This window comes from Phasianus colchicus, chromosome 14 (assembly GCF_987193195.1).
Source record: "Phasianus colchicus chromosome 14, bPhaCol1.hap1.1, whole genome shotgun sequence".
NCBI classification, from domain to species: domain Eukaryota; kingdom Metazoa; phylum Chordata; class Aves; order Galliformes; family Phasianidae; genus Phasianus; species Phasianus colchicus.
The window spans coordinates 6,358,147-6,381,637 of record NC_143449.1 but is presented as its reverse complement, the minus strand read 5'-3'; the positions used below and the strand labels follow the sequence as shown (position 1 = coordinate 6,381,637).

The window sequence follows — 23,491 nt, the reverse complement described above, 5'->3', positions numbered from 1 at the left end:
AGCAATTGCAATAATTTGTAGGTTAAATGATTTGCAAAAATCACACAAGAGCTTTCCAAATTCAGATATTTCAAACCTCCAGGCAAGCTACTATAATGCAGAGGTGGAAAAAGCACACAGTGCTAAAGATCAGCTTCTCAAGAAAGAAAGATCATAAAGTGAAACTAAGCAACACGTTTGAATAAAATCTATCCCTTCTAACAAGGACACTGTGAGTCAGTATTTCAAGGTATTATTATTAAAAAGTAATAATTAAAACATCCCACTGTTTTGTGGTAAGTTTTCTGTGGCAGCAAGAGTCTTCTACAAAGATTATAGCATATTATTCTAATTATGACACATTGCTCTGGTGTCAATCAAAAAATTAAGTATTGGAAGAAGTACCAAAGAAGTTAATGATGGCTGCAGAGTACTAATGTTGTGATCAACAGCTGCTGCTTTACATATCAGGTCATGACCTCTTGTCTCAGATGCAAGCGTGTGAATCACTCCAGAATTACATGCACGGCTCAGTAACTTTAAGTATCACAATAAATTAAACTCATTGGCCATGGTCAGAAAAACAGGAGCTCTTTATCATGTTATTGTTGTAGTGTTTAGAATTTTAAAGGAATTCCACCTTCGTTCCGTTGCAGCCTGGGATACCCTGAGGTCCTGGTGGCCCATCTTGTCCTGGTAAACCCTTTGAAGACGAAAACAGAATAGAACAGTTAGTTCACAGGATGGTCTTCTGGGCCAGAAAGACAAAATGGACCAGTTTCATATCTATATAGCCCATTCTTACTCACAGGAAGTCCTGGTGTTCCTGGAAATCCTGGAAGCCCTGGCGGTCCCTAAAAGGAAATTAACCATGAATGTTTTAAACAGTATGGTGCCACTGGATGTATAAAGTGAATTACAAAAATACTAAAAGAAACCTACAACAAAAAAAGAAACATCAGAATCATCTGTAAAATAAGAATGTCGTACTGGGCAACCATCAAGGTTCTTACATTTCTTTCAGGGAAATAACATAAAAACACAGAAGACCATGCAGAACAACTAAGATAATAGTATGCAGATGTACAGAGGGAAAAGAGCAACAACTCATGGTACAAAAGAAGACCATGTACCACTGAAGACAGTGATGCATCAACTGTTGCCAGCTGAGGTGTTTGACAAAAAGAAGCAAATCCACAAAAAGTAAAGGGTTTCCAGACAAATTAATCTCTCACATATTGACTTGACATACTAATATAACATATATGCAGTATTGGGATTACTCTCCTTTATGGCTTTATGAAAAATAATATAAGTAATACATAAGGTTGTGTACCATAATAAATTACTGCAGTAATTGTATTACTTACACAATGTTAGATTATTTATATAAAGTAATACAATCTTTTCTACTTGATAGATACACTACTCTCCTTAATTACTGTTTTCCCTCAAAATCACTTCTGCGAGGATCCTGTCTCATACATGGCTTGACCCATAATTCCAGTATAGCACTAGAAAAAGATACCAATACTTACTCTGATTCCTTTGGGGCCAATAGGTCCTGGAAGTCCATCATCACCCTAAGAAAAACCACAACAAAAACCAAAACCACACCAACAAAACAACATTCAAGTTTGCAGTCATTTTGTTCTATCAAAGTAAACCGTGTGATAAAAGAAACTTTTCATTTTTGTAACAAGATGGCTAACAGTTACATAAGCTATCACTTCCTGAGTAAAAAGGTTCAAAATAATTTCATTTTTGGCATTGGATCTCATATTGAAAAGCATTTGTTGCAGCTGATAAGCCACAACAGAGGAAATGGTTATTTCAGCTTGCACAGAAGCAGACACTTTCTGCTTTCTTCCATCAAATATACTGCAGTGACCTCTTGTGGGCAACAAGATAGAAAAGACTAAACTTCATAGTAAAAGGCCAAGAAGAAAGGGCATTATTAGAATAAAAACACAATCTAATAGAAGACCCTTTTCTTGTTTCACTGTTGTTATACTGTTAGTTTTCTCTGTCACAGCATAGCCTTTTGATTATTCTTATAACTTACCTACCATCTCTTTTCCCCTTATTTGCTATGCTTCTGTTAGTTTAAATTGTGGGTACTTGCAGATCCTGGATAAGCTTATATATATATTAAATATAAATGCATTCAGAGAAAGGCATTTCAACATTTTAATGCTATAGTATACCATCTGAACAAGGTAATGTAATTCAGTAGCAAACAAAAATAAACTGAAACTGCAGGGAATGCAAGGAACATTCCTCAGCTGTCTCTGCAGGGCTCAATGAGGTCTTCATTTGCATCACCCCACCCAAACCCAGCCCAGGAATGCCACCAGGTGCAAACACTAGTTTGCAGTACTGCCAAACGTGGTGGGGCCCCTCCAGGAGCTGAACACCACTCTTATCACTAAACCAAGTAATGCATTACTGCAAGCAGCAGTGTGGCAACATCACAGTGCCTTGCCAAACCTGTTCTCTGACCTTAGCAACATCCCAGAGAAAGAATACAAGTGCATGTATAGTGTTTGCAGGCACGTGTAGGTGAACAATAGGAAACTTAAAGCAATGTTCTTATAGTTGACTGTTTCAAACAATCTAACATATCCTAAGATTTTTACTATTAAGCTGATGATAATCAAGAATTCTGGAATGATTTGGGATCAGCAATACAAGCAAGCTAACACTACCTAGCATTTCCATCCTATCCAAGTGAATTGGGACTTACCTTTGCACCTCTTGGACCAGGAGGCCCTTCTGGGCCCGGGAACCCAGGCAGACCTGGCTGTCCTTCCAAGCCTGGGAATCCCCTCTCACCCTACAGAAAGGATATGTGCAGATGGTAATGTGACCAAAGCATAGGATATTTTAAAGAAATTCATAAAATAAACTATTTTTCTGCATTTCAATAGAAAGCTATCGTACAAACTCTAACAATGCAATTATATATCTCACCAGCTTAGCTACAGAAATTCTTGTACACAGGCACTGCCTTTACCTACACCCCTTAAACAGGTTTCATAGATGTTTATCCAATATTTAAGCCACCTATTGACAGTAATGTTTCAATAGCAACTCTCCTGGGCTGATAACTTGCATAGAACTCTCTCATCTTCCCTAAAAGCATAGCTTTGTTAGTCATCAAGTCTCACCTGAAAACTCAGCTTCCACTGCAATACCTACAGAAATGCTCAGATGGCTATGGACTGCTGCTATACTGTGCTGTTTATCATCATTTCACAGATATAAGATTGTTCTCTGTTATATACAAGTAACTGAGATTGTGGTCGTGCCCTGCAGGTTAAGCACTATATAAAGACAGAATATAATGATGGTTCCAGTCCTAAGTGCTTAATCTAAATCAAGAGAAAGAGAGATAAGACAACACCAAAATAACATTTCTTATCCCTTTTACCCCACACCCCATGCTAAAATTCTAACCTCCCAAGCAGCAACCATATTTCAGTGAATATTTATGCAATTATTTGCCATTGCAATGACAGCTCAGTGTAACAGATACACCTCTGCCATATACCATGGAGTGCCCCTCTGTAAATTGTTTGTTACTACGTGCTGTTTTCCTGCAGTTGCAGGATGTTCACAGCTGCAAATTCAAAAAACATTTACTTTTATTTTTTCTATACAATAGATTCATTAAAAAAAAATAATCAATAACTATTAAAATTACAAACAGAACAAAGAAGTTAGGAAACACCAGAATTGATGCGCCTTTTTATGCATACAGATTATTGTATACTTCTCGATTACATCAATTTTTATTTCCTACAGCTCTACCAACCAGCAAACACACAATGCTTACCTAACAAGCAATTGCTCAGCATTATTCCTCATTGCTTTACAGATACCTGCAAGGCAACTTACGTAGATTTACCCAAATTATTTTTTCACAGCTCTAGGAACTGCCAACAAAAGGGAGGCCTGAGCTCATTGTTCCATTCTAACAAGCACCTTATAATCTCCAGGTTTGAGCTGTGCATTCTTTAATTCACCTTGAAGTTTCATTTTCTTGTACCACTTCAGCAAAAATTCAAATAGCAGCTCCTGGATCTACTACCTGTCAATGTGCCAGCTACGGTGTTCCCTAAAGAATGGGAGGCCCTGCCTAGATCTCCTCAGCCAGGGGAAGGAACTGAACCAGGAATTTCTTATCTTCAAGAGGACAGTGTTAGCAAAGAACTGAAAATTAGAGACTTCAAGACAACAGAAGCACTTTCTTGCAGCCTTGAACACAATATGCGAAAGGTAGCATTATGGCTTTGCTCACCTCCCTTCTACTTTCCATAGCATCTCTATGCTGATTTTAGGTACTCAGTAGGATAGCAGGGTTAAGAATTACTCTTAAATTCTCATTTTCTCACTGCACTACTTCAGCAGGTGCTCTGCATTCCACTGCAGAGGACAAGAAACTAGCAGTTACATTCAAAACACTTACAGAATGTGTTGATCAACAGAAAAAAAAAACACAAAAAACCCAAAAGTAGTAAGAATGACAGGAATTCTCTTCACAAATTCTACTCTGCTGCTTGCAATACTGCTTGCTTAGAAAACAAGAAGAAAACCCTTTGGATTATGGCTTTAATGCTGTGTGCCAAACACGAGTTGTAACTTCAGTTCTATACACAATGAGATTCAGATAAACATCTTGGATAAGGATTATTATCTGGTCTGCTAGCCCTGGTTCCTCTATTAAAATGCAAAACTATTACTTTTTTTCTTATAGATCATGTACTGCTCTTTTACACAGGACAGGTATCTTTTTTTCCCCTGTGATAAATTCAGGATGGCTTGAATTTGGCAGTGCCTTTTTTCATGTGGAACTCCAGGCTCTTCTTTCACATAAAGCTACACAGCTGATGCTGCTTCACTTGAAATGCAAGACTGGAGAAACATTATAAGCTCAGGCCCAGATATGAAAGGGTTAGCATGCCCCTGAAGGAGAGAGGAGGAGAAATTTGGGAGTGCCCAATAAGGAAAACATCAGGCAGAGCCAGACTTGGAAGCAAGCTCTGGCAAGAACAGTGTTTGCACACTAAGGGAATACTCTCATACAAGAGACATGCCAGATGCATCAGGTACCAGCTAGGCTACACAATGCCTATTAATCTTACACTGGTCACGTTTCATGTTTTTGTTAGAGAAAGTGACATCTGCAAATGGATACTAGAACAAACTTTTAGCAGAAGGTTGGCCTTCCATGTCATCTTCTGCTGACAGATGGCTCTCTAAAGTGCAACTGCTCTGAGGTGTGCGCTCTGAAGAGTCACATAATTGGCAAGCCACAGCCTTTCAAAGTGAATGAGGAAACTAAGACAAACAGTTGAAGGAAATACAGGAGGCAACTGTGAAAATAGGATTTTCTAAGCTTATTTTCTTCTTCTAAGCTTTGAAAGTGAACAGCTACAATGTGAGCGTTACATGAGGAAACTGGTGTCAGAGCGATGCTAGGGGAGTTTGCCAGCAAATGACACTCAAGAGCAACCAGATGATTTGAACGACTAGATTTGGAAACTGCTAAGGAATTGCACCAGATGCTTCCTGAGGGAGCTGTACCAAACCAGATACAGAGGAAAGAGTGGGGCTATAATCACTACCTCGGATAAAAAGAATTGGTTGGAGAAATGACCACTGGAGGAGAAGCCAACCTGATCCAGCTCTCTGGAATACAGATGTTGGGAGATATTTTTTTTCCCCAACAACTGTTTTCTTTTCCAGTGTTACACAAAAGGATTCCCTAAGTGAGAAGAGCTTTCAGATATAGCTTGTTCTTACTCCAGTCTTTCCTACTGTACTTCTCGCACATAGGGTACTGTATGCAGCAAGATTCAGATGCTATAATGCTGAATTTGTTAGGGAAAAGTGTCTGTGTTTCCTTGCAAGCACATATTGAAACGGAAAAGACACATTTAACAAAATTTCCCCTGGTGTCAAAGCTAGTAAAAGGACACTATATTGTTTGGAGTGAGGTTGAAGTCTCTAGGTAACATGCACTATATTTTCTTACAGATACAAAAACTGTCAGTCTTGCCAGCCTGTTCTTCCTGAAGCAAAGAAAAAAACAACCACAAGAAGTAAAAATAAAAATAAGGAAGTCTGAATATTTTTTGCTTGACTTGACAGTATTAAGATAAACAAAATAGGAAAGGTTTATGTCAGCCCAGACCTCATCTTCCAGTCCTACAGGTACAGGATTCCATAGCAGAATAAAGATTCATCAGCTATAAGCCATCATTACCTTTGGGAATGGGCAAGGAGTCGGATACTGATCTCAGTGATAAATTCAAAGTAGTTCCAATGCAGTTGCCCTCAATCAGTTACACAGATGTGCCAAAACTGTCAGCTTACAAGCTTGAACACAAATGTTGCTTCAGAGATGAGAATTAAAAACATTTACAAAATCCCCTAAGCTTATGCTTTAAGTGACAGTTCCTATTAAAAGCACTAACAAATAGAACTATATAATCAAGGCCTTACTCAAAAACCACACACATCAGCCAGCCACAGACACAAGCAGTGTTGAAGATAGTTTAATGCTGTGGTAGAATACAATGAAAAAAATTCACTCTAACATAATCTGTATTCTTCAACACAGAATTTCTTCAGCAGATCTGCTTTATCTCCCAAAAGAAGTCACAGGGGTCTGTAAACATCTCAGGACAATGTTATTGCAGTTTGAGACATGAAGCAAGTAATTACTCATGATAGTGACTGAAGTTTGAGAAGTTTCAATTTTTTCTTAGCTATTTTTATCCAGCAATGAGAACAGCTGAGTTTGTCACACTTGCACTATATTTTATTGTGATAAATGCAGAAGAAAATTGGAACCCTGCTTGATGATTTTACTGAAATGCCTCCTGAAACTCCGAGCTCCAAGTACATACATCAGAAGATTCCAAGAATAAGATTTATTTTATTTGCTTTTGTAAGAGGCTACGGATTCCTTGCATCCAAACCATCTTCGTAACTCAAGTATTACAAGTTTTTCTTGCCAGAATCCTGTGAACCAAACTCTTACCTAAATACATTAGGAAGTTGCCACAGGATTCTTCAGCACCTCTTATATTATGATCAATAAATCCAGTTATCTTGGCATCTTCTGAAGTCCTTTTTTAAAAGGCCATAAACTAATCATACGTAATAAAGGGTGGCTTCTTAACTGGTTTGTTTAGCTTAATTTGAATGGGTAGCACTAAATAAGTATCATCTAGAATAGCATAACATACTCCTACTTAGATGTGGAACTGCACCTTAGATGTTGTAAAAACAAAACAAAAAAAGCCTTGTAATGCCTCCCAACCTGAACCACATGTTTCTATCACAGCTAGAGACTTTTTTTCAGTGAGGTGACACACTAAAACCCAAGCTCTAACCCCAAGCCTCAGAGAAGCAATGGGAATACCTTACTAGGGAGAGGTAGGAAAACATTTTAACAGCACTACTTGAAAGCAAAACCACAGTAATCTTGGAGAACATGCCCTCTTGGTGACTGAGACGCATGCAGTCTGCTTGCTGTAGCCCTTGCCACTCAGTCTTCATCAGCTGGAGCAGCACTGAAGCAGATTCATCTCATAAGCACCAGGCAGCACTTATTTCAAACCCAATCATCATTCATTCCCTTAAGGAAGAATCAATTATTCACATTTAGTAGACAAGCACAAGTAATTCTTGTAAGCATCCATACATACCAGCTTAATCATTTGCTTTAATTTCCTGTGTATAGCAGCTCAATTGTTTCCTTTGGTTTCAATAGGTTCTTACCAGACCCAGTTCATTAAGCAGCAGCTTATTGCAAGCACAGGACAAAATAGATCTCAGCTGTTACCAGTTTTCTCTAACTTTTCTAGTTAATTCTTTGTTTATTCATGATAACATATTAAACATGTTTTCCCCTACACTACACATTTTAATTGTTGAGTTTAGTAAGGTGAGCCTGAACAGCAGACCTTCGTTGCAATGATTTTTGTCAGCTATTTATGGGCTCCCTCCACCCCTACCCCCCCCCAAAAAAAAAAAACCACCAACAACAAAACTTACAGGGCTTTGGTGCAACAGATAACATACTACTGGTACAAAGGCTCAAGGCAGAATCACTGGTGGCATGAAGCAGTTAACTAAGAACTGCAGTTCCCCAAGGAAAAATATGAAAATAGTTTTCCGGTTTACAGTTCAATTTGTATTATTGTTAGAATTTGGATATCCTGAAGGGAACTCTAGGATGCTTAGAAAGAAGGTTACTTCTGAATCTGCAAAGGGACACAGTAGGCTCTGCGGAGCTGAACAAAGCAGCACTTCTTAGTTGACTTAATGCAAGTGGACAGCAACTTGGATGCAGAAGCTAGTTGCAGGTCCATAATGAAACAGAAGTGCCAGGCTCAGCTGAGTGCATTTGACAAGGCTTTTCCTGTCTTCCCAGTACATCACCAGGCTCCATATGCCCGACTTCCAGAAGTCGTACAAGTACACTGTCACATTTCCAATAGAGAATCAAAGAGGGATGATTATTTAAACAGCTCCTTGCCCAATGCTGTTTATATGCCAATTAGACAAGGAACGATAGTCTGACTTCTGGTTCAGAGGTCACTACAGAAGGAAGCACAAACACTGAATGCCAAGCATCAAATACAAAGCAGAAGCCTGAAGCCTGTTGTGGCAAGTTTACACTCAACTGGTACAAAGATAATTTGCAAGAAAGTTAGGTCTAAAAAGGCTTGAAAACCTGCATCGAACATTTAAGTAACTGACATGCTGTGATGGGTCAGCCTTATCATCTGAGGACAGCTCTAGATATCTTGCAACTCTGTGAGATTTTAGTTGTTTAGGACTATGAAAAAAAAAGTTAACAGAAAACACTATGGACATCAGTGAGGGTCTTGAATAGCTTCTCCAGAACCAAATGGTCAAATCAATCAATACACCAAATACTGGTGCCTTCATAATTATAGGGAAACTATATAGGGAAACTGTAATGGCATGTGTATGATCAAACCAGTTGAACAGGCAACCTATCACACCTAAGAGTGCAGGCTTTGCTTCTCATTGTTAATTTTACACCATGATGGCCTGCAAGCTTCTGAAAGGCTGTTTAATAAAAATACTGAGGCCTGATAGACTTTTACACTGTTTAACTTGACTTTGGTAAAGAAGGAATCTAAAGTTCCCAGATCTCACAGTAAATCTTCTGTTCTAAGAGTGGAAATCTGCATTATATGTGTCTACCACTTCAAGAAGTGGGTGCCAAAAACACTATGTTCCATTATTATTTTATTTAGAAGGCCAGAAAACGTACTCCAAAGTTTTTCTATCTGCACTTGCCAGATAATTTTGTTCACTGAATTCACAAAATATCTGTGACTAATTCAGAAAACGGCTAACTGTACATCACAGATGGATTCTCCAAAGCTACACCTGCTATGGCTGTATTAGGAATGTAAAGCCTACTGCTGGAATGCCAACTAAACCCAAATTAGTCCTGTTGGTAGTGTTATGATACATCTGGTTTAGCCACCTCTCTTTGAAGGAAATGCACCAAAAACACTGAAGTTTCAGCTAGCCCAATCAAACTCTAAACTTGCCATCAAGAGGACGTTATTTTTCACTAGATATGTATATTGTAAATATACTTGATGAACTAAACTAAAAGTAAGTAAATGCCAAGGAATGACCTCATTTGTCGACAGCCATCTGGATAAGTACAGCACCATAAATTACTATGAGTTTTGGACATCTGCCCTCTTTAATCTCAGCCAATAGTAAAATTCTGCAATAGTATAATATTGCATCAAAGCTGTAACTTAAGATTTTGCATCACATTTGTTCAGTTGATGTTATACTTGTTTATATAACTTCAAAATCACCTTTGAAATGTGTCAGACATTAATCTAGAGCACTGAAGACCTACAAAAATAATAATAATGAGCACGCACTGTTTCCTTAAAGGATAAATTTGTAAAACCACCAGTAGTACCAATGGTAGAATCATGAACGGCTGCATAAAAATACAGAGCTCAGACAGCAGGAGTGGAAGTCAAAGCTGTACAGAAGCAAGGGTCTGTACATTAGTCAATCACATAAGGTATTCTTACCTTTTCTCCTTTAACTCCACTGCAATCACATTTGGTTAGAGATGTACATCCATGGCAAGCCTGTAAAGACATGAGAAAAGATTACACGTTTTGAATCACTGTAAGGTAGCATCAAGTCTGCAATACTACTAAAGTAATTCTAAAACATAAGCCTACAAAGTAGGTTACCTAGACCTCATACACATGTTCAAAGCATACTCAGTCTACTGGAAGCTTGATTAACTTTATTAAGAGACTTATGCTCTTACGTGCTAGTTTCCCTAGCATTTCTATGTTTATTTTACTCAAGAACTATTTATTGCAGTACAAAGTAAAATGCAACCTGTGGCTAAAGAACATTAATAAAACAGGTTCTTCAGCACTTGCCACCACACTGACAGCATCCATTTATGGCTCTCACCAGTAGATGTCAGGTTTTGAACAAGAGTTTAACCAAGCCTTATTTATGGTAGTTATGGAAAGATCCTTAGTGCCTAATTAATTCATGCCTCCACAGCACAGTTACACAGAAGAGGTTTTAAAAAACAAACAAAAGACCACCCAGATGTCATCTCGTTGCATTCACACTCTACCAAGCATGACAAGTCAGCTAAAATGCTCCCTCAAATAAGGGGGAGGCAATAGGGCCTGGGAGGTGCATTGGTCAGAGGAGGGAGTTAAGGAATTTGATCCATAGCAATGATACAAGCCAGACAAGTTCTTGATATCACATCTGCTCAGTCTGAATGCTCCCCAACTCCAGCATGATACTCACTACAGTTCTGTGTTGATTTCAGAAGTGAGCAGACTGGTGTGCTTAAAAAAAAGGGAGATTTGTGGAGGAAGAGAAACTTTATAGCATGCATATGACAGCAGTCAATTCCCAAAATTCTTAACACTTAAAAACCATGACCAGCATTAGAAGATACCCTGCCCCAAACACTTGAGGATTTAATTTGTTCTGAGGACACATGTAGCATCATAAATAAATTACAACACATAATTAACAGCTGAAAAAGCTGAGGGTTTGGGCTTCTCCACTCAACCTCAAATAACCTGCAAAGAACAGTATGTACAGAGAAAGTTTCAGCTGAGCAGGAGACGAGCCAGTTTGTCAGTACTCAATACACCCACACACCAGTTCTAGCCCTCATTATCACAGAGACATGACCCATCACCTACCTGGCATTACTAACATCCTGGCTCTCAGCCTAAACACACTACCGAGCATCAGAATGAAGACACCAAAGTAGCTTAATTCACCTGAAGCTACAGAAACCCAGGATAAATAAAGTATTCTGTTTCACAAGACACAGCTTTCAGTGCTGTCGCAGTAGTGCCACACAACAAAGCTAAGGCATATCTCCAAATCTTCAGCTTTTCTAATCAGCTCCTTGATTTGACGTATACAGAAATTCAAAATTCTCAGTTATCAGGATATTATTCAGATGTTTCCTAAAGTGAAGATGAATCTTAGTAGCCACATTAAGTTTTCAAAGATCAGACTGGACCCTGAACAACCTGGCCTGACCTCACTGCACTTGGAGCAGGGTGTTTGGCTGATGCCCTCCTGATGTCACCTTTCAGCCCAAGTGACCTTCTGAACTCACGTCAGATCCATCTCACTTTCAGAAGTGTATTTTAAAAAGCAAGTTCAGCTTAAATTAGTTTTAGGGTTAATCTTGTTTGATTTAAAAGAGATCAACCTTAGTTACACATAATACTCCCTTGCCTCGCAATAGAAGACTAAGAGAAAGAAAGAGCAAGTACCCATCTCACCGTGCAGCAGTGTCAATGTCCTATTGCAAGGAGATCACACAGATCTACTTGAAGGTCTCTGCTGCCTCGAAGAGACAGGGAAAAATAAATCATCAGTAATTAGAAACACAAAGCTACACAGTGGTAAAGCACAGTCTAAAACAATGCACCATCACAACGGCACAAAGCATAATAAAGATTTGTTTAGGTTAAGGAACAGAGAGATTCATTTAGTCTTCCTCTTACATTTAGAAGAATGTTTCCTACTGAAATTTTCCTGAGTCTTCAGATAAAAGAAAATAATTGGTCTAAATCGGGAAAGAAGAATTTAGAGAGGGAAGGTGTGAGAATATGTTGCTCCTTCACAAAATTTTGCAAAGATTTTAGACACAAACTGACAGTCTCTATCCTTTGCACTGATTCTCTATAAAAGAGCAGAAATCTGCATCATTAATCCTAACTCATCTTCAACACCTATCCTGTCAACATGACAACTGCACACAATGGATACAATCAATAAAGAAAACAAATCATGGAAGTAAAGAAAGGATCACCCAAAGCAGGGCCGCTTCAAGCAGGTTGCACAGGACCACATCCAGCTGTACCTTGAGTTGCTCCACAGCCTCTCCAGGCCCTGATCAGGGGCTGGCTGCCTTCACAGTGAAGAGCATCCCCCAAATCTCACCAGTTCCTCATAATGAGTAGCCATTGTCTCAGCCTACACAAGTTAAGAGGAGCCTGGCTCTGTCTTTACTGTGCTCTTCTCTAAGAAGCAGGAAGACAACCATAAGATTCTTCCCTTCCCTGATGCTTTTTTCCTCTGAGGAAGAAAAACAATTTTCCCAGTACCTTCCCATACGTCATGGGTAACAGTCTCTCAAATCTGGGTATGCTGAAACAAAGCAAAATGATCTTCAAATCAGCTTGGTTGTGATACTTGTGCTGATTTTGATCTTTACAGAGCTGACAAAGTACCTTATCTTTCTTGCATATGCAGGCAATAAATATCTGTGGATGTGATGCCAAAACACAGAGTGCACCCTCCCCAGCATTAATGACTGTTTTTTATTATGAGGGGTCTAAATAATCCTGTACGAAGTATTTTTAAGTGCTTCTCTCCTTAATCCCATTTTTAAAGTGATTTAATCAATTTAATCTCCTATCATGAATCATAACTTGAAAAAAAAAAAAACCACACCACAAAACCTATGACTGTCATCCAAAGTCATTTATACATCCAGACTGGATTCCTTACACTTTGAGGAGCCTCAACTTTGACAATTATCCCATCTCAAAGAGTCATGTGTACTCACTGAACACGTTTTGATAGATTCCTTCGCATATCCAGCTTAGATCTTTTACTTGCAGGAAAGGAAAATAGTCTTTCCCAGACAGAAGTAACGGGAGGCTGAACAAAGTCAGTAATCGGAAAGCTCTCACCAAACACTCACTGTAATCAAATGGCAGCAGCTTTTGGCTTAAATCCTGGGAAGATCTCTTTACCCACAGGCTTATCAAGAAGTGTTCCCTTCGCAGAGTCACTTATCTCCCTGTACAAAAGCAGTAGTTTGGCAGATTGTATTTTTTAATCTGCATTATTTTTACCTCCACCACGTTAATGCTTTTGAACAGAACAGTTGAAAGAGAAAAATCCCTGAGAATTTGTTCCTCTATCAAGATTGACTCATGCCACTTCTGGGTCATACAGCAATATAACAAAGACTGAAGTCAAAAGTGTCAGCAGTGTAAAACAAAACACTCAAGAGCTCAGCAATCTGTTCTAAGTGAGAGCTTGCTTCTTGTTTAGACTTTTCAATAGTCTCAAGGCCTTTTTTCCTTGTGAAAGCAGGCTGAAGAACTGTGCTACAGGAGAACATGTGCTGCATACTGCATAACAAGCCAGTACAAGTTTGAAAGCAACTCTGCAGAAAGGGGTTTCTGATATCACAGATTTAATTATGTGTCTCACATGAATGCAAAAGAAATAAATAAATAAAAATAAACGAATCCAGGCTGCTTACTATGAGCAGAAGCGCTTGGAATCCCTCCTTCATATAAGCAGTAAGTTTGAGGACATTATGACCAAGATTTGGATTACTACTGCCAGCAGTTTGCTCTGTTAGAATTTACCATCACTAGTTCAGGCAATTAAGTGACTGGCTGTGTTTCCAGGCCTCACACTTCAGTGGAACTCAAAAGTTACATTTGTATTAGAGAAAGTGAGAAGGCTGCCTGCCTTGAATCTGACAGCCAGAAGCCTTCAGCAGCAGCTCAAGTCCTAGCTCTGGTCAATACAATGCACATAACTTCAGGTGACAGGAAAGGTAATAACATTTTGGCTGGAATAGTGAGCTGCAGATAGATTACAAGGAGGGGGCCGTGATCCTCACAACAATTAAAGTCTTTTAGTTTTCAGCTACAGGAGGATGGGCAAGGAATGGATGCAGCTTGTAAGAAGTTACTGAAACAGATGAGATTTGTTTCTTGCCTCCTGCTTTCCCATCAACTCCCCTCACCACCACAGCACATACCTGTAAGGATGGACTCACTATCATTTCCGTTTCCTTTGCTGCTACTGGTACATAGTAAGACATAATCAAGGGCTCTAATTAATCTAGCCAAGTTTAGCTAATCCTTTCATTGGATTTTCCTGACAGCTTCTACCCCATTGAACCAGTGTGTGGAGAGCAAGTTCTTTTCATTAGTATATAAAAGGAGGGATGGTATTGGTTTTCTGGTCAAAGGATAATTCTTCCAGAACAAGCTTGGTCTTTTGTGCCTTACATGAACTGAGGAAAACCGCTTTATGCCACCAACAGAATGGTGCTTAGGTTTGAAATTTTTCTTTAAATTGAAATGCAAACTTAAAAAGTACACATTTGAAACCTCAGTCAATTCTTACTCTTGGCCACATGACAGCTCAGCAAAATGAATAAGCCTAAATTATCCCCAAGATTTGTTTTGGCTGAAAACCTGCTTTAAGCTTTAGGTACACTGCCCCTTTTCCTCACCAGGCCTAAAGATGTTAGTCACAAGGCAACTGCAACACAGCCCACTCCTCCCCACCTCCCTCCCATTCACAACCACAGCGGCCAAAACATTTCAGAGAACAAAAAAACCAAACACATGCAAGGTAGATAAATGTTATTCCTAGAAAGAACAGCAACTGGGGACTTCCTAAAACTGTAGTTAATGAAAGATTTGCCTAAGAATAAGTTAATAAAAGTTATAGGGGACTGGTCAAATGTTCAGATCAATTAACCTGCTCATAAGCAATCAGAATCCAAGTAACAACACAGTTAAATAATACCTCAGCTTTGGAAGTGATTTACCATTACATACACCCAGCTGCAGGAAAGTTACATGGCAGCAGGGGGAGAGCAGATGTAGGGCACATCTAAAAACCCACAAGGTGAAGTATGCATTAGTATTTAAGTAACAGATTAGGTACTTCAACATACAGTTATTTAACAATATTTTAATGCTCTTTCCACTGTAAAAATTAGAGATGAAGAGGGATGATGCTGGTCATGTAACAGTACTTGAAGTTTACAAATCAGAAATTTAATAATCAGGAGAAGGAGGTGTAAATTCTTACAGAAGCACAGACAGTGAATCAACAAGGTGCCTTTATAAACAATTAAAGTGTTCTGACGTGACAAACACTGCTCATAAATGAATTCTCAGTCTAGATCAAACAGTTGGAGAAGAAAAAGCACAGCCTGAGCGTTTACAAACTAATTCCTTTGCTCCAGCATCCTCTTTACATATTCTTTTATTAAGAATGAATTTCCTGTGTGACTATCCCTCTCATTCTGAAAGTAGCACAGCAGCACTACTTCACCTAAATAGAAGAACAGTTTCTATCAGACTGTATGTTCTCTCTTGACAGCTCAGCTCAGGTGGCAGCAAGAGGTCAAGCAAGAGTTGCAAATGGATAGTGGATATCCACTGCTTTTAGGTGCTGTGCTGGCCTGCAACACACTAAGCCTCTCCTTATCAGTTAGAGGAGACACAGCATGCAACATCTGTTTGTGCATGAGATTAACACGCACAAGCCAGCTTCATAAGCAGGTCCTGAACAGAACCATAGTTATCTGACACCACTGTACCATAAGCCACTTTGCAGATGAGAAGAGCCCTCCAGCAGCTAAGAGATGCACAGAAGTCACTGCAATGAAATTCTGCCTAGGAAAAGTTGGCCAACATTTTAAAGCAAATTTAAAAGTTTATAACACACTTGGATCACAGGAGCAGCTGAACTGTGGATCAGCACTGCAGCTGGTGAGGGAGTAGCAGAGAGCAGGCAGCAAAAGCCACATAAACAGATGATATGCACTCAAGTCATGCAAAGCAGGAGTTGCAGTTTATCTCCTGCATTTGTGCATTCCCACCAGAGTTTACTTGAATACTTATAAGCACAACTTTTGTTAGTTTGGTTTTACAAGACCTCTGTAATGGGCAAAGAAAGAACCAGTCAACCAGAACCACTCAAAAGCAACTCATCTTTACCATATTCCATACAGCACAAATACATAAGGATTGTCTCCCTCAGCTATTCTTGAGCCTCAGAAATAATCACAATTGTACTCTGCACATGCAAGAAAGTATATGAACAACAGAGATGGTTCTGCAAGGCTGGCATGTCTGCAAGTCATTCCACTACCTGCAGTAGGCTTAAATCTTCAGCTGGTGATCAATGGGCATTATTGATAGCTATAATGTAGCATCAGGATGGACACACCACAAGGTACTTCAGGCTTTATTCTTCCCCTTTCTTCCTTCTTCCACGTGCTGCAAAAAGCATGTGCTCCTCATAGTAAGCTCCACACTGATCACTCAGCAACTCCGTTTCAATCCTCTTGCTCCAGTATTTGCCAGCAAAACACAGCTAGCTATTCTTTTAGCAAGCTAGCCAGGTAATAAAAATTAAAGGCAGTACAACTACCTTTGGAGAGCAAAGAAAAGAAAGAGCTGAATGGAACACTGTCTTGCAATCCGATAGCCTTATCAAGTCACAAAGCCCAGAGTCAAAAGAACAAAAGGCACATCAGATCCCTCAGGTTCTCATCCAGCATGCCTCATCCTCACAAGCTTTTCAAGAGCCAGAGGAGAGGTGGAACCAGGAGAAACTGTATAAATGTTATTAGACTAAAATTCATGGATTTGAAGTCATCTACTGCAAGAAACAGTGACGTAGGACTTCACAATTGACCAGGTCTGTCTCTACACCACTTACGGAGGGAAATAAATGTATTTCCTGGAACTGCTAGAATACCCAGATTGCCTCACATGCATATTACTGTAACAGCCAAGAATCATTTTCACAGCATCTTGCAGTTTGCCAAACTGTTGTGCTTACTACACATTTCCACGTGAATCCCAGTGTCCTATAGATCATGACCAAAGGCAGATGAAAGTCAATAATAGTTATTTCCACAGTAGATACTGCAACTACTTATCAGACAACGGTAGAAGAACTGTTCCTAGAAGGAAGCTTAAATGAAGTGGGACAAGTTCTGCACCTCACACAGCTCTTCCAGCTGTGTCAGTGCCCAACCACCACTACCATCATCCTCAGCATTTAAACTCAATAGCTTTCTCAGTCAGGAATGTAAGAATATTTCAACACTAGAGAAAAAGGGAACACAAATAGCAGATATCTTAACTTACTGACAACAAGACCAACTCTGCTGTTAGATACTGATTAAAAGCAGCGAACTCAACATCCAGAAAAATAGTTCACAGTATCACAGAACATCAGGGATTGGAAGGGACCTGGAAAGATCATCTAGTCCAATCCCCCTGCAGGAGCAGTTACAGATATCTTTGCCTTGCAAGGAAGGTTACAGCACTTGCCCTGCTGTAGTTACATAGAGGTCTCAAACTGAATTATTTATATCTGTATTTATAAACAAAAGAGAAACCCAGCCTTGAAATGTCACGAAGACACACTAACCTTGATTTTGGTGGTGCTCCTGAAGAACACATATTTATTAGCTTGCTAAGACCCATGTAACAAGACACCTGCACATTTACCTAAAGATTTGCTGCTCAACCATGTCAAAGATTTCACCATTTATCTTCAGCAAGTATAGCTTTCCTTTCACTTGCCTGGACATGAATATAACTGAGAAACAAAAGGTTTTGTGGGAATTTGACAAGCAGAGTTAAAGCTGCTTTTGTGAGTTCTAATTATGATTCCCAGATACACACACTTTGGGCTTAACGAGAGTACAAGCCTGCAGATCAAAAGTTTATTGCTCAAATCTGTGCAAGTCAGCTACAGCAGACAAGCCATTGAAGTCCCAGATTTCAGATGGCCACTCTTTTCTCCCTGCATTGTATGAGGGCTGCTCTGAAAGTAATGCCTCCTGCTTTATGATGTTGGCTCACTACATCAGAGGTAGAAGGTGGTATGGCAGTACAGGCTGAACCTTCCCACCAATATCCCATTACATTTTGTTGCCATGTGACAGATGGCAGCAGAGGGGCATTCTGACAGAATGGCATCTGACATGGAAGTGAGCATGAAGCAAAAGGGTGGGATTGAATTCCTCCATGATGAAAACACAGCACTCACTGACATTCATCAGCACTTGCTGAATGGAGACCTCACTGTGCTCACATCCACTGTTAGGGGTGAGCAGTGACAGCAATCTGAAAGACAGGCAATGCTCTGGATGGCCATGCACAGCTGTCACCATGAAATGAAGAGATTTTCAACCAGCTCAACTGCACAAATTAGTGCATAACAAATACGGAACTGTGTATGGAGCTGAATATCAGCTTCAGTGCGTTGGAAACAATGGTGACAATGTTGGAATATCACAGTTTGCTCCAGGTGGGTCCCATGAATGCTCATGCATTCAGAAAGAACGAACACCGTATGCAAGTTTGTCAGGGCTTATTGAACCAATATGAGATGAAGATGACAGTTTCTTGGATTGCACCATTGCTGCTGACAAGATGTTGTATCAACATTAAGGGCAGCATCAAAAATGGCAGTCCACAGCAGTGTGTGATTCCCCATCAAAGAAAAAGCTCAAGACACAGCCCTCAGCAGGTTAAGTGATGTGCACTATATTTGGGGATAAGAAAGGCGTGATCCTTCTGGATGTCCTGGAACCCAGACAAGTCATCAGGACACTGACTAAGCTAAAGGCTTGAACTTCCTGGGTCAGGCCAGAAAAAGATAACCTTTCTCTTGCAACATGCTAACACCAGGCCCAGTACCTGTTTGAAGAACGTGGAGCACATTGCTAATCTTGGCTGGAGTGTCCTACCACAGCCACCATGCAATCTTTTTGACTTCCATCTGTTTGGGCCAATGAAAGGTGAACTGCATGGGCAACATTTTCTAGCAATGACACCATCATAACAGCTGTGAAACAGCAGGTCACCTCCACTGGTGTAAATTTTCACAAATGCAGCATTCAGCTTATTCATAGCTGGTGAAAATGCACAGCTAATAGTGGTGACTATGTTGAAAAACTGTTTTGTAGTTGAGAATTTGCTCTACCAAATAGCTGTTGTGCTCTTTGTACCTGTTGTGGTTTCCATGGAAATAAATAAGAAACATCACTTTTTGAGCAACCTACCTATTTACAAGCAGTAACATTTCTAAAGCAAAATCCAAATCTGAAGTGCATCATTACACACCCCATTAAGCAATCACTTCCCTCAATTCACCTAGCTAAATATAGTAAGAGAATAAGCATCATGGTCTAAAACCTAAGAATCAAAGGACATGTTTGTAGAAGTTCTTGACCAACTTTTTTTTTAATTAAGGAAACTTCTGACACGTAACGTAACCTGTTATACCTTAAGGTACCATCTCCCTTTGAAGCCTGCACAATAGAAGACCTGCTCAGACTTGCAGAGGAAGTTTTCAAGTGTAGTAGTCATAGCTCTGGCCACTGTAAGTGAAAACACATGAGATGCAGGTAAAACAGATTGATGCTCCACAACCCTCCTTCCTCCTCATTAGGGCCAGTATTAGATTTGCTGCTATTTAGATACCTAAGTGTTCATAGTTTTCTTTGCTGCTTTGAAAGCAGCAGCTGTGACACAAGGATTGTCACTGTAAGTTTCTAGTTAAAACAATAGCAGTACTTCCAGTAACAGATCTCTCTTTAGACCAGTTGACAATTCAACCAAAAGCCGCAGGCAGCTTTCAGACTTAGCCTTTTCACTGAATTCTTGCCCACAGCTTGTTTTATCCTTGTCTAGCCTCAAATCACAACTATTTGCCCACGAAGATGGTTTTTTCCCCCTCTATAAGACAGAGAGACCATAAGGAAACAACTCCTCTCATTCACTGGAAGCTCCTAACTAAGGTTCAAGGAAGAGATCTATGGAAGCACATAACTACAGATTTTGGCTGGGCAAGCATTAGCAGCCAAGCAGCTGCTAATGCTGCACAGAAGACTCAGCTATCAGCAAAGGGGAGTAGAAGAGCAGGCTAATCAAATGCCTGAGAAAAACATGTGAAGGATTCATCTCTAGCAAGCCAGAGCTGCAAGTCAGCAGGAAGAAGCTCGCACAGAAGGTCTTGAGCCTCCCAGAAGTTAAGGCTTTCCATCATTTTAATTTATTTATTTTTTTTTTTTAAAGGAAAAAGAAAGTGAAAGCAATGGGCTAATATACACAGAGGTTAGCCCCCAGAGCAAGGGGCATCACAGCCTGACAGAATCTGTGTGTCTGTTTCCTCAACCAAAGATGAGGACAAAATGCAAACCCCAGGTGGTCAGTCAGCTCCCAGGCTTTGCTGCCTTTCTCCACACTTACGGGGGGGGGAAAGCTGAGAACCGCCAAGGACATGCAGAAACTTCAAGGAGGAACTTCTGAGGAACAGAGTTAGCTCTTCCAACTCCCAGGAGCTCATACTCATTTTCTAAAGAGCATCTCATCTTAGAAAATTATAGTTGCCTATCTGCTTTAATGAGTGCTGCCAGCCTCACACTAAAATGTAAACAAGAAAAAGGGCAGGGCAAGTTCTCACCACATCAGAATTCTTGCATTTGTTGGCGTATGAGGCCCACAGAACAAACAATGGGCTTCAGCATAGTATCTTGCAGCGGGTGTGATACACAGGAAGAAAAATAGTCACAGATACAATCACAAATATTTCAAAGTTGAAACTGAAGACACCTGAAAAGCAAAATACTTCTGAACATCTCAGCATCATGCTGCACCAGTTTGGAGAACTGCCCTTAGATGGCAGCTCACGGTAAGTATGATCTTTATGCTGCCACCTGGAGGCGGTATCTTAAAAGGATGTCTTCAGAGTTGGCAAGTATCCCACTGATAAACAGTGCAAACAAAGAGAAGTTAATGTAAACCACCAGATGGTCTTTTCAGCCCACTTTACCTTCAAGCTCATGAATCCATGGGTGCCCTACACAGACTTCCCTTCTCAGCATACATTGAAGAATCTGCAGGAACCTCTGAAGAGAGTGCACTAGTAGAGGAACACACACCATCGACAAAGTAACTCCTTGATTTCGAAGTCTTGCAAGAGGAGGCTTTGTGAATCAGTAGAGGACATTCTTGTACCACCTCTACAGACAGACCACACTTTGCTATCACAAATTTCAGGTCTAGTTGCTGACTAACAGAAGCAATCCATGTGAAAAGCATTAGAACAGACCTAGAATATTTTAATATCTGCTTTATATGCATTTCCTGTTTTTAACTCCCCACCATACGTACAAGGGGATATTTTACTGGAAATAGCTTTATAATGATAGCACCACAGCTAGAACTTGAAGTTGTGCATTAGTGTACAAGGAAAGTTTGAGTGCAAATACGCACAATGTGGGGAAATCTCTTACAAACTGTGGGTAATAACTCAGCACTGCAGTTCTGTTGGCTTAGTTATGATATCATAAAAGCTTGCATCAAGCCATCCTCTTGGTTACATACAGACAAGTGCAGTGCAGATTAGAGGAATGGTTTGTTCTCAGCATGCCTTCATCTCTGCCTGTCCACTTACGTACCTGGGATGCTTGCACTGAGACCAACATTAAGTGCCTGCCATTCAGACAGCAGCAGTACACAGTAAGCCACTTCACTTTCAGAAGTCTCAGTTTTATTTGAATTTTACATACAAGTCTCTAATCACTAGCCTCCAGAGGCTTCCTGATTTTTTCCAGATGTGAATAAAAAGTGCCATATGGCAATCATTAAAGGTTATGATTTACTAGCCATTTAGGACCTTTCCCAAGCGACAGGTGTTTGATGTTTCCACTTTCTATAACCATGTCCAAATGTAACAAACCTAGACTTAACTGTCAAATAGATTTGTAAGGCTCAGATATGCTTGCAAGCCAAATAGTTCCGTCATAACACCTCTCATTCTGGCAGTCTGTTTATAATTCTTTCCTGGTTTAGGAAATGGAATAATTCCCCAGAACATGTCCTGCTCCTCACCTTTATCCACATAACATGCATCAGGGGAAGCGTCAGTCCCTTAACGGTTGTCACTCATTTGATACTGACAAGTGCACCTTCATGTGCATGAAGCAGACCACACAAGAATAGAGCTCCACTTCTTCCTCGGAGAAACTAAAGAAAATAGAACAGCATCTCAGATTAACCCAACAACCTCTCTGTGGTCTATTTTGAAACTGTAGAAAGCACTAAATTAAAGATTAAGCAAGTATAGGTGTTGAAAAGAATAGAGGCTGTGCAGTGATACTGTGTTGAGATGTTATCTGCAAAAGTACACGCCTTCTTAACTGTCAGAACAAGACTTAACTCACTCAAAGCTTGGTAGATGTCTGGGGAATTTTCTCCATTCTCTTTTATTTCTTGGACCAAGTATCATAGCTCCAAGGTTTTTCTAGTAAGAGCTGTTTTATCATTTGTTTATGCCTGTAGCATCACCATACCCTACGTGCACATTTCATTACCTAAAGCTACTGCGGTCAGTGCTTTCTCTATATGGCTCAGTATAGATGAAAAGCTACCCTTCAGCCTCAGGGAATCAAAGCTGAAGAACTAAGTGGCTCTGGAGTGGGCCGATTTATACAAGGAAGAATATAGAGCAATTGTCCTAGCTCTGTAAGTCAGGGGCACCTCCTTCCAAATGAAAAGAGCATCAGCAGCTGGTGAGTTGGGAGGTCCCATTCTTTTATCCACACAGGTTCAGACATTCCTAAAGCTGATCAAAGTAGGAGGTATTTAGTGGGAATTAGATGCTTGTTGGGGAACTCACCCACTTAACTTCAGCACATAAAGAATAGAACACCGCACATCTCCTCAGCTCATTTCTAACACACTGGCCACATGCTAACAACGGCTCAGGTCTCCTCAGAGCATCTGTCACCTCAAGTACAGGAAAGATGAAACTACACCTTGATATGAGAAAGCAAGCCTACAGTAATACAGAGGATTAAAATAGTAATCTCCCAGAATATTTAAAAGAGGCAAAAAAAAAAAAGTGGGCTTTAACCGAGTTTATTGCCTTTAAAGTGATAGAAAGGACAGCTTCAGGCTAGCACTAGTAGGGCAGTCGACCTAGGCACACACAAGATTTCAGAATTAGATCTTTGAATTTGATTAGAAATTGATTTCATTCACCTGTACTTGAGAAATTACATGTAGAGGCTATGCATCACATTATCAGGATGATAATGTGAGAATCATTACAT

At 39.9% G+C, this 23,491-nt stretch overlaps 1 protein-coding gene across 2 annotated transcripts in view; it reads right to left on the bottom strand.

Annotated features, from left to right (window-relative positions):
* COL4A5 (collagen type IV alpha 5 chain) overlaps positions 1 to 23,491 on the bottom strand; it is a 79,704-nt gene that overhangs the window by 45,443 nt on the left and 10,770 nt on the right. The window contains exons 1-6 of one of the 2 annotated variants that reach the window (XM_090150071.1): positions 22,269 to 22,603; positions 10,098 to 10,157; positions 2,726 to 2,815; positions 1,518 to 1,562; positions 789 to 833; positions 620 to 682 (exon numbers count right to left, since the gene is read on the bottom strand). In XM_090150071.1, coding sequence (XP_090006197.1) covers positions 620 to 682; positions 789 to 833; positions 1,518 to 1,562; positions 2,726 to 2,815; positions 10,098 to 10,157; positions 22,269 to 22,289 — 324 coding nt within the window. In that variant the 5' untranslated portion in view covers positions 22,290 to 22,603. Of the gene's footprint in view, positions 1 to 619; positions 683 to 788; positions 834 to 1,517; positions 1,563 to 2,725; positions 2,816 to 10,097; positions 10,158 to 22,268; positions 22,604 to 23,491 lie in introns of those variants that run through there. The other variant, XM_031594471.2, reaches the window with a different exon arrangement.